Source organism: Dermacentor variabilis, chromosome 10 (genome assembly GCF_050947875.1).
Source record: "Dermacentor variabilis isolate Ectoservices chromosome 10, ASM5094787v1, whole genome shotgun sequence".
Taxonomy (NCBI): domain Eukaryota; kingdom Metazoa; phylum Arthropoda; class Arachnida; order Ixodida; family Ixodidae; genus Dermacentor; species Dermacentor variabilis.
The window spans coordinates 32,551,769-32,564,073 of record NC_134577.1 but is presented as its reverse complement, the minus strand read 5'-3'; the positions used below and the strand labels follow the sequence as shown (position 1 = coordinate 32,564,073).

Genomic DNA, 12,305 nt, shown 5'->3' with positions numbered 1-12,305 from the left:
ATGTATGTATGTATGTATGTATGTATGTATGTATGTATGTATGTATGTATGTATGTATGTATGTATGTATGTATGTATGTATGTATGTATGTATGTATGTATGTATGTATGTATGTATGTATGTATGTATGTATGTATGTATGTATGTTAATGTGTACCTACCTGTAGTCGAATCTGCAGCGCATCAGGATGCTGTGGAGTAATTAGATATCAAACGTGCAAGTAATGGGGCTTTCCAAACCTGATGAACTGAACCACGATAGCCAGTGCTTTGCATTGCTTTTAGGAGCATAATTTATTACTTATACTGCAAATTAGCAAACCAGGCTGCTCATCGCAGGTGATGAGCTTTATAATATTATATGCATAATTTGTTTTTTTTCTACTACACCGACACCATATCGACAATAAGCTGGTCTCTAGGCCATATTATGGACATTTTCTTTGGCGCATTTCGATTACACCATTTCTGTCTGCTCCGATCTGCTGTCTGTCACGCAGGTTTTTTCGACAAAAGCCAGCTAAATTCAGCCTGCGCAACTGTGCCAAGAAGTTTACACACAGATCAGAAATAATTGGAACATTCAGAAACTTTATTAGCTACTAACGCCTACATGACAGGTACAACATGAACAGCCTCGGCAAGACGACCGATGCTTATCACTCCGTTAGGTTTTGAATGCAAGTCCGTTATATTTTGAGTGCCGAGTACCCGCTCACAAACAAAGATCTTCCTGCTTTGGCTAAGTCTATGGTTGTTATGCTTGACCACGGTAGGAGTACGCATTCAGTTTTTGATCGACTGGTGGAACGGAGGAAGTAGTTCTTTCACAGGAACGACACGTAAGTTCGCGGCACGCCGAGAGAGGCAAACTGAGGCGCTGGTTCTGACTTGGGTAAGTTTTAGATTAAGCTCACTTTTTGTCGCCGCCCGCGCTGGACTCGTGTTTGATTTCTATCGGGATCGGCTTGTTCGTGTCTTCTTTCTTGGGTGCGTTTTTACGAGGAGCTTCCAAGGACAGGTAGCCCGATGGGTTCAGGTGACACTTGACCGACTCGGGCTCGACGTCTTCGGGCAAGACGTAGCGTCGGCTGAACTCGCGCATGATGTAGCAGCCGCGGTCGTCCGACTTTTCTTCGTGCTTGCCGTGAATGACGATGCAGTTGTCCTGCGTCTTGACGGTGATCTCTTCCGGAGCGAAGTGGCGGGTGTCGACGCTGACGGCGAACTTGTCCGGTGTGCACGATACTGCCGAACCCTGTTCGGCTACGGCCCGGGTCGAGTCCGACCTGCCTCGGTTGTAAGGTTCGACATAGAACCGTTGGTGGAAGAACGGAGGGTCAAACAGCTCACCGTCGAGTAAAACTCGACCGAAGTCGTCGTTGAAGAAGCGGCGTGCCAATTCCGACGGCCCCCAGTTGTCTCGGTATAGTAGCGGGAACAACGCCATCTCTTTCGTGTTGAAAAATGCAATCAACGAACAGCCTTCGTAGCCAAAGGCGCAAATGCTTTTCTTCGCTGTCGAGTTTGAAATTCTTGCCCGCCGCGCTGCGTCGTCTGCTTTTATAAGCCCTCGTTGTCTGCTGCGCGAAAGTTCTCGAAACATCCGGGACGTTTACGCGAGAGCCAGCGCGACAGTGGATTGGGCAAAGCGCGTCACGTGACAACATCGACGCAAGCGCCTTTCTCTCTCAATCTCTCTCTTTATCTTGCGTCGTCTGCTACAAATTCTCGAAACATCCGGGATGTCGACGCGAATGCTGGCGTGACATCGTATTGGCTGGAGCGTGTCACATGACTTTGTTTGCGTCGGCTGCATGCGTCGGCTGCTACAAATTGCGCGACCCCCGGAAAGGGGACGGCTGATGGTCTGGAAATTTCGGGATGCTTCGCGTAGTGATACACTTTTATTCTTATCATGTTTCTATCCGCGCGTCAACGACGTGCAGTGCGAATATACTGGCGCGAAGAGCGACTAGCCGCGTTGACCAATAACGTTGACCCATGTTGACCCCTCAGCCCGACAGCCTTTTCGCGCTTGATCCGAGAGAGCGGCGTGCGCCGGCGGCAGCCCCTTCAGAGCAGCACCATTTTCTCCATTGATTCGGTGGTCCTGGAAAAGGACGTAATATTGTTTCAAATTTAGGCAGTTCGAATAAATGTTTACTACAGCGGTGTACCCGCTTGTGTGTCTCTACATTGCTGCTTTCGTGTATATTGTGAACTTTGATTTTGTGCAGCAATGCTGTTATTATGATGCGTTGTTTGCGTCTACCCTAAGTGCGAATGACTGCTACCGATCCAGATTTCTCAATTACCATTTTGTGACAATTTTGTTGACGTTTAAAGGCACGAGAGAGCCGCGGACCTCCAATAAGTCCGTGATGCGCAGACTCGCAGAATGCCTCATTTTGAACTCATATCGAATTACTTACGATTCGGCGATAGACTTATTGAGCTGTGATTCCTCAGAGCAGCACTTAGGCTTTGAGAACCGTCACTCTGTCCAGCGGTGTGCTCCGGATAAGTTTATGCTACGTCGCGGTACGAGCTTAGTGTCTGATACCGTAGCGTGCGTGCGTGCGTGCGTGTGTGTGCGTGTGTGCGTGTGTGTGTGTGTGTGTGTAGGTGTGTGTGTGTGTGTGTGTGTGTGTGTGTGTGTGTGTGTGTGTGTGTGTGTGTGTGTGTGTGTGTGTGTGTGTGTGTGTGTGTGTGTGTGTGTGTGTGTGTGTGTGTGCGTGTGTGTGTGTGTGTGTGTGTGTGTGTGTGTGTGTGTGTGTGTGTGTCTGTGCCTTCACGGGACTGCTTTCACAGTAAAAAAATTAGAAAAAACAAATATGTATACATTCGTACTTCTTTCTGCTCTTGATGGTGTCGTTGAGGTTACCTGTTACCTTTGGCGACGAATTTTTCAGTTTTGCGACACCATGCATAAGTTGTAGAAATACGCTCATTGTTCGGTTCATGTGTGCACATGATTATTCTTTGTCTGTCTGTGTTTTGTACTTTTGATGTGCTAATTTTCTACCACGCGCGCAATATTACATGTAATATTTTTTGTACAAACGTTCATTTACCCCCTATACTGTATAGGTATATTAATAAATAAATAAATTAGCGTCAGGCACGTTTCCTTATCGGGACGTATACACACTCATGCCACTCTGTAAGCGTCTGATGCGTAGAATCAAGTACTTTTATTTTTATACTGTGGGTAAAGGAGGTGAAGGGGGTAAGTAGGGAGGGTATGTAACGTGTAAAAGCAACAAACAAGGAAACAATTTGGGCGCCGCTCCACAGCCTAGAATCGAGTTTGATGTAGTATTTACATGCACCCTATTTATTTTGCTTCGTACCAAGCACTGTGCCAACAAAAAGACTCAGGGTTACACATCCAGACATGATCCAGACGACGCAAGGTGAAGCACACCTCCTGGAGACGGCTTGACGCAATGAAGACGTCTGCTTCTGTTTATACATTCACGTCTGCAAATTATATCCAGTGGCGCAGCAGACGTGTGCGCTGCAAGGACGGCTGCAAGATAATGGCGCCGCCCCATACCTTTTTTACGACGCCTGGCAGTGCTTGGCATGCATGACGGGCTTTTGCGTCATCCAGTCGCGGTTTGAGCACAGCCGGCGGTTGTTAAGTGAGGTGTTCTTGCTTCTGCTGCTTGCAGAGGGAGCCAAGGACGCGAGTTTTTACAGATGGCGAAGCTGCGCAACACTGTCGAACGCGATACGTAACTGGTATACCACTGATCTGTATGGATCGTCCAGCTAGGTCACTACTTTTTTATATATAATCTTTTTCTGCTTCTTTCACTGCTACTGCTGCCCAATGTCTACAAGGCCATCTACGAAGTGCACTAAGACAGTACAACTTCAGCGTGTGTTCTCCTTTATGCGGATATCTATTAATGAAGTATTAGTTTTCTGGATTTCGTGCCAAATTGAAGATACTGCGACCACTTGAATACTAATTCGAGTTTTTTTTTTTAATGCAGGAAAAGTATTCGTTCGTTCGTATGCGTTCGTTCGTATTTTGCTTCTGCGTGGGCTGTAATTCCAAACAAACTTGTAAGTGAACAAACGAGTGTTCATTTCAAAACTTAATTACGACCCGCAGTTGCGTTAATGCGATTGCGTCAGTGTGAAAGCGTCTGAGATGCCGCATGCCACTGACGACGCTCTAGAAAAATGCGCGCGACATTATGGAATGTTCCAGACATACAACACGTGGCAAAAAAAGCGGGGGAGGGGGAGCGGTTTCCCGCAACCGCCGCATAACATCTTGTTTATTTACTCCGGGCATTTTCGTGTCTTCTTGTTTCGTTTTGCTCCACAAATGCAAAATTACATACGGTATACGTGAAGACCGCGTTGGGTTGAGCGCATCCTTTAAGTATCCACTCCTGCATTGCCCTACCCCATACATCTACCGTTTTTCCTTGGAGGGGGGCAGGCGCCTAACCAACGCCAGACTCTTCCGGTTACCCCCGGAATAGCTCTCTGCGACGACACCGAAAGATTTACGCAGCCTCGCTGAAGAAAAACAAGTTTCGTGCGGTTAAGACTATTTGGCGAAGCCGGTTTCAGTTTCGTCTATATAGTATATATATATAGATGGAGTGGTTAAGTATATATATGCCGCTTTAGCGGCCGTAGACGAATGAATAATGACACGTTGTTACTGCGAATTCGCTCTATTGTAAAATATACATTTGGAGGTTATAGTGGAGCTCATATTCATGGCTGGGCGCATCACACGCAGAGCAGGTCCACGTGGCACGTACAGTAAAGTTCGCCTCCCAACAAACCGTTCTATACAGTCGGCACCAACCTATAAGAATTCAAGCTCAACCCACAAAAACACAGTGCGCCTGTCTGCCCTTCACCTGTGAGAAAAAGCCGATCCAGTTGCAGGGAGCACACTCACAGTATAATGAATTTGTACTCCTAATGTAAGCGTTATAGGCTAAATGGAAAATAAAGGCTGGTTGTTTCAAGCGAAAATATTGCCTGTGACTGAGAACTGATCGTTAGGATAACCCATAAAATTTACCAGGACGTCCTGGTTTCTTCCTAAAACCAGTGACAGAAGGACATATCTGGAGAAAACAGCCGTCTTATGCACGCGAGATAGCTTGACGTCACGGAAATAAGCGATTCTAATTGGTTGGCAGCACATCAACGCTGTGTTCGAAAATCCGGTGTCGACGTCGGCGGAGTTGTCCGTGAGCGAAAATTTCCGTATATATATTCAGGTACGCGCATATGCCACGCCCTGTCATTCTTTCGTCGCCACCAACCGTGAGCAGACAACTGCCCGGTGCACTCGATCGTCTGTTTTGGACGCCGGGGTCCGTCCTTGACGCACGTCGGTAAACAAGCAGCTGCCGTGGTGAGGAGTGGATGGGGAGGGACCATTTCGCGCCATAAGAAGGGCAGTGATCCCGCTATCGCTGCGCGTTCCTGGCGGGAAGGGCAGGGGGGAGGCGACGCCGCATGCTAAAGATAGCGAGGGAACATCGTTTGGTGTTTTTCTTTTGCCACATATGCACGTCTCTCGGCGCGAGCTCTTTGGTTTTATCGCGGCGTCGATGCCGCCGGCTAGTGTAGGGCCCTGGAGGGCTAACCGCGTGTGTACAAAGAAAATGCACACTGTGTGCAGAAGATTGCAGCGATGCCACTCGAAAGCGCTTGTCATGCAAAAGCTGTTTGCTTCGATCGTCGCTGAAATTGCAGTTCGTGGGCACGTAGATCCCAATTCAAATTAAGTTTTGCTTCCGAATACAGTATGTTGAACACAGCTTGCTCTGTTAACTGCAACGAACGTTATTCTAATTCTCTAACGACATCATCTCTGAGTCTTGCGTGTATGGCAAATATGAAAAAAAAATATAGAGTTAAAGCTTCCTTTTAATTGCGAGCGTCAGAATCGTAGTATACATTGACGTCTGGGGAATGCGACGAATGTTCGTAGGTGTAGCGTTGTCAGGATATCAAAATCGACAGAGTGATATGGCGTTGCGTTTCCTCTGTGAAACAGGGCTACAGAGATGAATAACAGAGGCTATAACCGGGCGCTAATCGTCTTACCACACTGAGCATAAATACAGTACACCTTCGTGGCTATGGTCGCTTTGTTCAAAACATCGCTTTATCCACAGTATTCTTTTTAATTGAACTTATTTATTTTCATCCCACGGCTTTAGTGCTTACTAATTAGACGGGATTATTCAAAGTACAGGCGCACCGGACTATCCCATTTGCAGAGCGCCCCCACTGGCAAATTTTACTTTACAGTAACTGTGTCCAATTTCTGGCATAGAAAAATCCCAGAGCGCTGACGTTGGGAAGGCGCGATGACTTTCATCCTTATCATCATGATCGTCATCAGCGGCAGGCGAATACTTTCTTTATTTCCACTTCCCCAAGGCGAATGCCCCTCTAGTTGATATCCACTCATTGTAAAACTTGTGAAAAACACAAACACACACAGAGAACACAATTTACAGGACACAATTATCAGGTCTTTGCCATGGTGTTCGCATTTTTTCGCTACTTTTGCTATTCACAAATATATATATATATATATATATATATATATATATATATATATATATATATATATATATGTGTGTGTGTGTGTGTGTGTGTGTGTGTGTGTGTGTGTGTGTGTGTGTGTGTGTGTGTGTGTGTGTGTTCTACTGATATTTGTCGTCCCCTAGCCAAAAAATAAAAGCACAATGTTATCATGTTTTTCTTTGGTAAGCAGGCAGGTGGAACGAACTCTACATATAGTTCATATATATAGCGCATGCGAGAGTATTCCAGACGACTAGGATTGTTCTAGAGTTCGATGCGAATCTTCTTTTGTCGTCTGTTTCAAGGCTTAGATAAGTTGTGCCAACTGTAGTGTCATCTGCTTTGTTCGAAACGCTGTTACCATGCTGCTTCTCCTTTTTTTTCCTTTTTTTTCTTTATAGTCCCTGCCTGTTGAAGTACACCTTTATGTTCCCTCTAGAACATTTCTCTGCTTCGTTCGATTTTCTGTGCGATCCGAGCCACGGCAGGAATCGTTATATACAGTTGTATGCAATATCTAGGATACGTCTTAAATCATCTGAGATAGTCGCTCTCTCTGACGTGCAATTAGTTTGCGGCGTTGCGTTCTGAATTGTCTTAAACTATAAACAAAGGTGTAAGTTCGTCTGTCATTAATTAGGTAGAACATTAGACAGGAAACAAAGAGCAGAAGCAAAGACCACAAGCAGCGGTATTGACTTATTGTCTAACACCGTCGCTTACATTACCACGCGGAGAGTGAAAATAACTACAAAAGAAAAATGCTCACAGTTATGAAACATTCTGATACAGCTCCGGCCACTTGCCTCTCAGCTTACAATTTCGAACATACCCGCCGCGGTGGCTTAGCGGCTATGACGTTGCGCTGCTAAGCACGAGGTCGCAATTTCGGTGGGGGCGAAATGCAAGAATGCCCATGGCCTGTGCATTGGGGGCACGTTGAAGATCCCCTGGTGGCCAAAATAATCCGGAGCCCCCACTACTGCGTGCCTCGTAATCGAATCGTGGTTTTAGCACGTAAGAACCCGGAGTTCAATTTTGTATAAAGGAGCGGTGTAGTACGCGACTAAACGCGGTACAAATGATCCAGACGAAACGAAAACAAGCAGACGGAAACGGAAGGCCGCTGTGTGGTAAGGGAAGTCTGCAAAAGCACGGACAAAAGGGGTGAGGGGGGAGAGGAGGGTTCGTACAAGTGCAGGCCCGGCGTCGCTGCATTTGTTGACCCTGGCCGTACCGTTCTACAAGAGCAAAACGAGGAAGGGAAAGAGGAGGCGGCACCACGCAGCGCTCGTCTAACGTGAAGCACGCGCATCAAAAAGCCAAACAAAGGCCTGCAACTTCACGTAGCTGCAGCGTCTGGCGCAGAAACCGCCGGTGCGTCTCGTTTGTTCCACGCGTGACGGAGGCTACGCTCCGCAGCCGAGCTTCATTTGTCGTGACCAGACGATCGACTCGTCGAAGGCCATATTTTGAGATGCGAGGTACACTGACCACAGAACACCCTGCACGGTGACCCGTGAAGCTACTGCCACACACAACTACACAACTGTCGTAGAAATGTGATCAGTTTTGGTAGCGTGAACAAGGCAGCCTGCTTGTCCGTAGTTCCGATTACTACTACATACAGTGTACCCTGGTTAAAGCGAAGTGAGCATGACAGGAAACGAATTTCGTTATAAGCAATATCTCGTTAGAGGCAGAAAGGCTCTTAGAGTGTCCTAATCAGTGGCGTAGCAACAGCAAGGGGGGGGGGGGGGGCCGGGGGGCCGTGGGCCCCGGATGCAAGGAGCCAGTGGGGAGGGGGGGGTGTCATATAAGTCTCAAGACACCCTTTCCGCAGGCTACACCCGGGGGGAGGGAGGCGTGACAGAAGACCTATGGGCCCCAGGTGCCAGACGACCTAGCTACGCCACTGGCCCTAATAACGGGGAAGGTACCCTCGGCATAAGGTTTGTTCAATTAATAAAAAAAGGTGCACCTTGCCTTGCACCCTTCGAGCACGAGAGTGCAGGGTGCACCGCTGCACCTCGGGGAATCGAAAGCCTAGGTGCAGTGCACCGTGAACAGGTGCAGAAGGTGCAGATAAACTTGCCTGAATCGAATACAACGCGAACAATTCCGAAACTACTCTCATGTGTGGTTCAGTTTCCGGGTTCACCTACGCTTGTAACAGTGGCATAATTCCGAATCCGAAACGGTAGGTACACTTCAGACTACTTCATGCTTAAAAAGTGGCTAAAACGCTATCAGGTGTCTCACTTTCAGGTAACTACAAGTAACATGATTTCCGATTAGTTATTTCCTGTTCGCGCCTAGACCATAGAACGCGCATAGAAACAAAGTTGCACACGATGGCGCTGACATGACACTGGCGAAATTATCCTATCCAAAGTCCATGAACCATGAAAATAGCGGATAGAACCAAAATAACGAAAAATAAACCTCACTAATAAAGTAAGGAGATGCGAAACGGGGGAGGGGGGAGGGGGGGGTAATAGTTATTTACGCAGCAGACAATGTAGAGATGCTGCAAGAACACAGCTCCGTCGACATTCCCTCTTTCCCGTTCTAATACCTGTAAGCGCTTCCGTTGAGCTTCAAGGGGCCGCGTGAGACCCTACCGAAATGACGTAGAAGCACAGAAGATGCTGACTTCAGTCCTGCGAATACTGTCTTCGAAGAGCACGTGACTACATGTATCCAAGTAATGCATCGAGTAACACCTCTCGGGTTAGCTTCGAGCGCGCATCCCCGAGCTGCGATATATATATATGGTGCTTTATTTTAGATGCACCAAGTTAAAAAAAAAAAAGAAAGCTGCATGTGGCAGATGGCACCATTTTAATCACTGAGCTAAATTATTAGATGAGGTGGCCATTCTACAAGAAATCAACACGCTTAATTGAATAAGTAACGGAATTACGCGAATTAACTTTTTCGTTAATTGCTTTACTGCACATATTTCAATATACGAATTGCAGCTAATGTCTGTTCGCGAGGCACATCGACTTTGAACGAATAGTGAGGATGGCACCGTTTTCGAGATAGGCGTCAAACTTTCAGCAAAAATACACGGTTGTTCCAATTTCTTTGATAATAAAAGGTTACTTCATGCACTGAAGCACAACAGTAACTGGAACGCCAATGCATTTCGTCGTCGGAAATTGAAAATTAGTATCTCGACACTGGTGTGTGTGTGTGTGGTCCCGAAAATTTTCGTTTTGAGAGGATATGCCTCGCGAACTCGCTGGCTACGATTCGCAGGTTGTAATGCGTGCCCTAAAGCAAGCTGTTAAAAAGTCACTCTAATTGTGCTAAATATTCAATTACGCATTTTGATTTCTTGTGGGTGTAATATGGGCCACGTCATCGAGTAATTTAGCTCAACAGCTAGAAATGTGCTATCTGCCCAGTGGCGTAGCAACGGGAGGTGTCATACGTCTGAAGACACCCGAAAATTGTAGATATCCTCGCCTTCCTCGACTACACCCGGGGGGTGACAAAAGAGCTAAGGGCTCCGGCTGCCAGATGACCTAGCTACGCCACTGTATCTGCCATCGGCAAATACTAAATATTTGGTGCAGCTAAAGAAAAAAAAAAAGAAAGCTGCTACATATAGAAAAAAGTACTGAAAGTTGGGAGAGTTCGCGAGTTGTGTGCGCGCTGGAGCTTCATAATGGTATATGTTATCGACTGCGCTCCGAAACAGGGACGTAGCGAAGGGGGGAGGCACACCGGGCAACATTAAAATGTTGCCAACGTACGCATGCTATTTTAGAACTTCACCTATCGCACATGCAAACTGCTTAATACACACATACGTCATTATGCAGTCTGAATGGACGCAACGAAATATTGGTTACTTCCGCACAAGCGCTCCGAACAGCTGTGATGTCTGAGACAATAAAATGAAGCCGGGTTTCAGCGAAAACGATGCTTCACATGTTTATTCGCGTACGAAGTACAGAGGAACGATGCAGCAGTCCTCTCAACTAGTAGAAAAAAAAAAAATCAAGGCAGTACAAATGGGGGAGATTTCGGTTTGGTCTCTCCGCAACAGGCACCGGGCAGTTTACGACAGAACCCAAGAACGTTCTCACCACACAAGTGACTAGGGTCGCTATGCGCGCTAGCTCACTTCTTAGCGACGTCGCCGCTGGCGCCTTCGTGCTTCACTTCAATCGGGATGGCCTTGGGCTGCTCCTTGGGCGCGTTCTTTCTCGGTGCTTCCAGGGACAGCAGTCCGTTGGGTTTGAGCTGGCACTTCACTGACTCGGGGTCTACGTCTTCGGGCAGGACGTAGCGGCGGGTGAACTCTCGCTTCACGTAGCAGCCGCGGTCGTCGGACTTCTCTTCGTGCTTGGCGTGAATGACGACGCAGTTGTCCTGCGTCTTCACGGTGATCTCCTCCGGAGAGAAGTGCCTGGTGTCAACGTTGATGGCGAACTTGTCCGGCGTGCAGGCGACAGAAGTGCCCTGCTGGGCGGGGCAGACGGCGGCTGACGGCTGCTGGTGCTGCGGCTGGATGTAGAACCGCTGGTGGTAGAAAGGCGGGTCGAAAAGCTCGCCGTCCAGGAAGGAACCGCCGAAGTCGTCGTTCAAGAAACGCCTCACCAAGTCAGAGGGGCCCCAGGAACCACGGTTGAGCAGCGGCAACAGTGCCATGTTGTCTCTCTCACAAGCTCTTCTGCGCTTTCAGTGCGAGAGCGATGCAAATCTGAACCGGCGGCGCGAGCAGACGCCCCTTTTATGAGCGCGTCGTCTGCTTCGAGAGGCGCGTTCGAGAGAGTTCGAGAATCGGCGAGAAACGCGGGGGAGCAACAACCTCCAGAACATTGGAAGACGCGGAAGACGAGTGGGAGAAAAAAAAAAATGGAGACGTACAAAAACAAAAGTTCACTATAGGTATAGGGGTCAGAAAATTTGATCATGGAAAGTTATCGTCTTCTTTTTTTTAACCTAGGTAGGACATTAAGCAGTATAATAGTAAGAGCTTGGTGGTGCCCGCCGCGTTGCTCGCTTTCCCATTGTATTGGTGGTTCCTTTAGTTAAAGTTCGTTCAGCATAAATTCCGCGAGGTGGCGCTCGTTGCCTTTTGAACTTCTGGCGGATGTGGCAGCGACGGCTGAATGTATCCGCCGGCGCGTTATATGCACGGGCGTCTGTTAGCGGGCGTTATCGCAGGCCTCCGAGACGGTAACAGATGCCTTGTTAATCTCAGAGGCCGCAGCACGTGATTGCAAGTTGCAGACGTCTGCCATGAGAGGCGCTCGTTGCCTTTTCGCGGAGGAGAGAAAAGAGAGAGGGCCCGGAACCGAGCTACCGGACAACGCGGCATGCATCTAGTAAAGGAGGCATTGGTGGCGCAATCCACCACCCCGTTCCAAAGGGGACTCGCTTCCATCCACCATCCATTTTAACCTACAAATCATAGAGTTATCATGAGTTAATAGAACCACATCTCTATGTTACAAACTTTCTCGAATACTTATCGAAGCGTTTTCTTACATGACAAAGAGTACAAATTATGCATTGCAGTCTTTATTAGTAACTTCGTTGTTTTTTGTCATTATAAACGCAAAATAACATTCAGCATCATCGACCTCACTAGTGACCTCCGAGTCTGGATTTAAAATTTTTACGGGTATGTTCGCGTGCACGGCAGACACTCTCTTCATTCTATGTTCACTGGTTCGTACGCTTAAGCCGG

General features: G+C 47.6%; 2 protein-coding genes across 2 annotated transcripts; both read right to left on the bottom strand.

Annotated features, from left to right (window-relative positions):
- Positions 1 to 572: 572 nt before the first annotated feature.
- Positions 573 to 2,060, bottom strand: LOC142560272 (alpha-crystallin A chain-like). The gene has a single exon (XM_075672234.1). It carries the CDS (start codon positions 1,605 to 1,607, stop codon positions 915 to 917), a length of 693 nt encoding a protein of 230 aa, XP_075528349.1. The 5' UTR covers positions 1,608 to 2,060; the 3' UTR covers positions 573 to 914.
- Positions 2,061 to 10,524: 8,464 nt separating this feature from the next.
- On the bottom strand, positions 10,525 to 11,341 carry LOC142560271 (protein lethal(2)essential for life-like). The gene has a single exon (XM_075672233.1). The coding sequence runs from the start codon at positions 11,258 to 11,260 to the stop codon at positions 10,730 to 10,732; it is 531 nt and encodes a 176-aa protein (XP_075528348.1). The 5' UTR covers positions 11,261 to 11,341; the 3' UTR covers positions 10,525 to 10,729.
- Positions 11,342 to 12,305: the final 964 nt, after the last annotated feature.

Excerpts from the sequence above, each read along its gene's own strand:
- LOC142560272 (XM_075672234.1), bottom strand. The coding sequence starts at position 1,607 with ATGTTTCGAGAACTTTCGCGCAGCAGACAACGAGGGCTTATAAAAGCA.
- LOC142560271 (XM_075672233.1), bottom strand. The coding sequence starts at position 11,260 with ATGGCACTGTTGCCGCTGCTCAACCGTGGTTCCTGGGGCCCCTCTGAC.